This window comes from Belonocnema kinseyi, chromosome 5 (assembly GCF_010883055.1).
Source record: "Belonocnema kinseyi isolate 2016_QV_RU_SX_M_011 chromosome 5, B_treatae_v1, whole genome shotgun sequence".
NCBI lineage: Eukaryota > Metazoa > Arthropoda > Insecta > Hymenoptera > Cynipidae > Belonocnema > Belonocnema kinseyi.
Window position 1 is genome coordinate 62088269 of NC_046661.1, and position 4354 is coordinate 62092622.

The 4354-nt window shown below is 38.1% G+C and overlaps 1 protein-coding gene across 1 annotated transcript in view; it reads left to right on the top strand.

Moving 5' to 3' along the window:
• Window positions 1-4354, top strand: part of LOC117173685 (kinectin) — a 237096-nt gene that overhangs the window by 220681 nt on the left and 12061 nt on the right. The window contains exon 10 of the mRNA XM_033362326.1: window positions 1639-1782. Within this exon, the coding sequence (XP_033218217.1) occupies window positions 1639-1782 (144 nt within the window). The remainder of the gene's footprint in view (window positions 1-1638; window positions 1783-4354) is intronic.

Sequence of the window (4354 nt, forward strand, 5' to 3'; positions counted from 1 at the left end):
TCGGCGACCCATTCGGTGAACACTAGCCTGGCAAGGGAGTTGTTCATCTCCGGAGAGTCATGAGACCGGTACCTCTAGAGAAAAAAGTTTTCTCTGAGTACTTAAAGCTGTTGCTCTTGGTGGTTCGGAACCCACATTAAACTGTAGGTCCCCCTTCCACCATGAAGTAAGTGTGTGGGGGGTGTGTCAAGGAATAAAGAAGAAGGTGCAAGAAAAATGTAAACCCTTAGGGGACATATTAGAAGCTTCCATTATACTTCCTTTATCTTATTCCTACTAAAATATCGTTTTTCCATAACAGCACAATCATTTTTTGCGCCTTAAAGGTTAGTCTTAGCAAGTTCGTCAAAATAACAGTATGTGTCTTTGGTTTGAGCTAAAGAAATTTCAGGCTCGACATATTCAACTTTTTCAAAAATGTGTGCATAGGACTCAATAAAAAACATGTTTTTTGGCCATTTAAAAAATTCTAAATTGAGCAAAAAAATGTTTTTCAATTTATAATTTTTTATTATTATTTAATACCAAAAACTCTACATTTAACAAAATTCTCTATACTTTTTTAAGCAATAGGGTAATTTTGTGAAATTTTAAAAAGAAAAAAGGGAACAAAAGATATTAACCGGTTAAAATTTTTTAAAACTTTTTTCAGACGTCAACCCACAAATCTTTTTCGCTCAGCTCAGACGATTCGACCAATTTTAACAATCTCACTCCCCCTTTTGTGCGTCAACTCAGTCGCACTTTTCTGAATTTTCAGTTTTCCGCTTCCCTGGGGAAACATGTGTTTCCACCGATGGTGTATTGTGTTGGTTTACTGTTTAAATTAGAGTCATCTATCTACCAACTGACGTATGTATGGTTTGGAATTTGCTTCCTTTCTGCCGGGGCAATTTTCCTCCCTTTCCTCTAAATGGTGGAACTAGTAGAGAGTAAGAGGATCGCCTTCTTGGGATTGGAAGATTCACTACAGAAACCTATAATTAAGGCTGGAATCATATCTAGAACCTATCTAAAGAAGAGAGCTAACTATTTTTTGAATGAATTTTATACAGAACTTGTGGAGTACATCAATACTTTTGTGGTTATGTGATTGCTTATTAAATGAATCAAGAAGCCAAAACCAAAGAAGAAGAAGAGGAACTCCAGAAAACTAGAGAAAGCTATCATGATGCACCCTAGTAGGTTGCATTCGCCAGGCGCATTAAAATTGCCCTTTTTCAATTTTAAAACAAAATAAATAATTATATTTAAAAAATCGCGTTAACATTTTCAACAGAGTAATATATGGAATGCACAAAAATTAGACCTTAATATGCAACTGTTTAGCGAATTGGTGTTCAGTAGACCACATCGGCGTAGGGAAGCCTAAGTTTAAGAATTTTCGAGTAGAGCCCAAGGGTCATCCTCATCCTGGCCTGTCGTCTGCATTTTTCTTTCGGATGCCCCTTCCAATTCAGCTCCTTCTCCAGAATTACTTTCATATATTTGTCTTATTTGGAAATAATTCGCTTACCCCTAATGTGCGCCGCTCATCTTTCGCTTAGTTGACGGTTTATGGTACCTAATTTTTTTTCGCAGCTCTTTAGAAAAATACATATTTTATATAATGCTTATTTTTATTATATTTGTTTTCAGGAGGGCATGCTAGTTAAACTTCAGAACCACATAGAATCCGTAGAAACGCGATGGCAAGCTCAACTCCGACAGAAAGACAGTGAAGTGGCAACTCTTAGGTTGGAAATCAATCGACTTCAAGGGATGTGCACCGAAGATTTCCAGGTAAAGTAAATCAAAAGTAATGCACAGGGGAATAGGAACTTCATAAATGGCAAAAAACCCACTCCTAAATATAAGTCATTAAAGTATTTTATTTAAGAGTAGACACATGAAAGCAGTAGCGAACAAAGTTTCATCTTGAAATCAAAAATATTGACGGAAGAAGAAGCATTTAATTTTGAAAACTACGTTCAATTTCAGATTTCTGCGTGAAAAAAATTAATTCAACCCAGCCTATCCTATGGATTGTGGGTCGTCTTTTCTGACGGCCCATTTGTAAAATAGCGGACTGCACACATCCACAGCCCCTCCCGTGGTTAGCTCAGCCCAGCTATGCTCGATCTGTTACTTTAATTATTTGTGTGTATGAAACGAGAGAGACTGAACATGTTTTTGCAATCTTGTATTTCATAAACGGGCCGTATATTAAATTCTATTAAACTTTTACTTCGGTGACAAAATTTCTTTTTTGGCGTGTTGCGGCTTGGATAAGAGCTGTCAATGTTCGATTTAATTAATTTATATAATAAATCGTTGTTGAGCGCCAAATAGTTGCATCTCTAACTAGAAAGGAAAACTTATAATTTAATTCGACGAAAGAAAAGAAACTCTACAAGCAGAGCAGGCTCGTTGTTTTCACTGTAACATAGCGATTAGAATGAGACTATCTAAAAGCAGTAATAGAATAGTTTATATGAATATAGATCATGAGTATACTTAATTTTGGAACTGTAAATTTTAATATTTTTCATTGAAAATATACTATTTGTGGAAATTTTTCTTATTTCTATCTTAGTAAAATATTTATAATGTTCTATGAAAATACAAAACTTAAAATCGAGTGAAACTCCAGAGGTACACAACTCCTGAAATCGGCGAACAAAGTACATTTTAATCACTCTATTTTCGCCTTGCAATCACTGCAATCACTTTTCAATTTCACGGTCCAATCATGCGATCGGTGTGACCGCAAGTTTCCACTATTTTCCTAAAAGATGAATAGCGTTCTTAGTTTCGGGTTTAACAGGTGCGGTTATGTCCTGAAGTGCGTTTTTGCTTTTTAGGAACTTTTTAAACCGATTCAGGTAGTTCTGCAAGTCGTCGAACATGGCTTTAACTTTCTGTTTCAACTTCTTTTTAAACTTGCCAATGAGGTAACGATGATCGGAGGGGATGGTCCATTTAGACTAGACGGTATATTGAGTCTGGAGCCAGTCGACCATCTCTTAGTGGCGAATGTTGCAGTCCAGGCATTCAGGGCAGAATACAGACAAATCTCCGGAGCTACCTTGGCAACGACTTAGAACGTGCTGATGGTCTATTTTCGTGTGGATAGCTACTGTCGCCTGTATCAAAGCCGTTAGTCCATCATACGCGGTAGAATCCTGTTCTATATGGCAACTTATATTCTTCAAAGTAACGTTCTTGAGAGCGCCTCTATTTTCTTTATTATGATCTCTGCTCCGAGACTGGCTAATAATATGCAAATGTGCCAAATATAAGGGTTCCTCTTCGCGCCGAGTTCGACCAGGTGTGAGGCACCCAATTCTCTGAGAACTTATTAAAAACTAGGAATTTTGTCGAAAGGAAATGGTTTCACCACTACTGACAAAGCAGGCAATGCCTTTGTATTGTCGGTTGATTTTAATTCACTTCCATTCAACTCAGATTTCTTGAAAGGATGGTACATTTTTTATCATCTCCAAAAGCTTCCAGGCTTCCTTATTGTACTTCTACGAACTTAGTGTCTAAAGATAACGGAATATTCATCATTTTTGGCATATGAGGAAAAGGATCCTTTGCTGGGTGCTTCTGGCACCACAGAGTGTACATACGCGCCACAAATCTTCCTTGAACAATAAGAATTCTGATATCGTAGCAGTCTAGCAAGTCATGGTCCAGAAGTCTATGCCACGTCCAGTGCTTTGTCGTGGGCCCTTCGGTTAAATGTTTTAAAAAACAGGTTAAACAACCACCGCAGGGCGTGGAGTACAACAATGCAGCAATTGCCATGTATGAAAGTGTCACTGAATCTTAGTAGGACCGCGGTAACTCACACCTATGTTGGATATTATGTATAATTAAACGTTTTTCATAAGGACAACCGTGACGATAGCCTTAAGGTAGGTGGTTACAGTCTGTGATAGACTTGATACGATGATCCTGCAAAACTCTCGTGCATCCTGAGGACATGGAGCAACCCAAGGACGACTGCCTTCTGCATTTTTACCGCGAGTGTCTTAGCATTTTGTTGACACGGTGGGATGCTTTTCAGCCTAGTAACCAGTGAGAGCTTGGCACTTGCAAGAGTGACGATGATATGGCAAATTTGTTCAACAGAAAATTCCGGGGATAACCGTCGCATCTCGAAGTCTAGCAGAACTATGTCAGTCCTCTATTGCGCAACAGAAACAGTTGTTCAAAATACGAGGGTGGATCAAATATAAACCGGAATTTTACAAATACTTTTCTCAGCGAATCGCAAGCACTCTCACAGTGTAGGTTCTTGTAATGTAGTGTATTAGGAGTGGGTAAAACGCTTGGTGAGCTGTTTGACTCAGTCAATTCGTCAGTA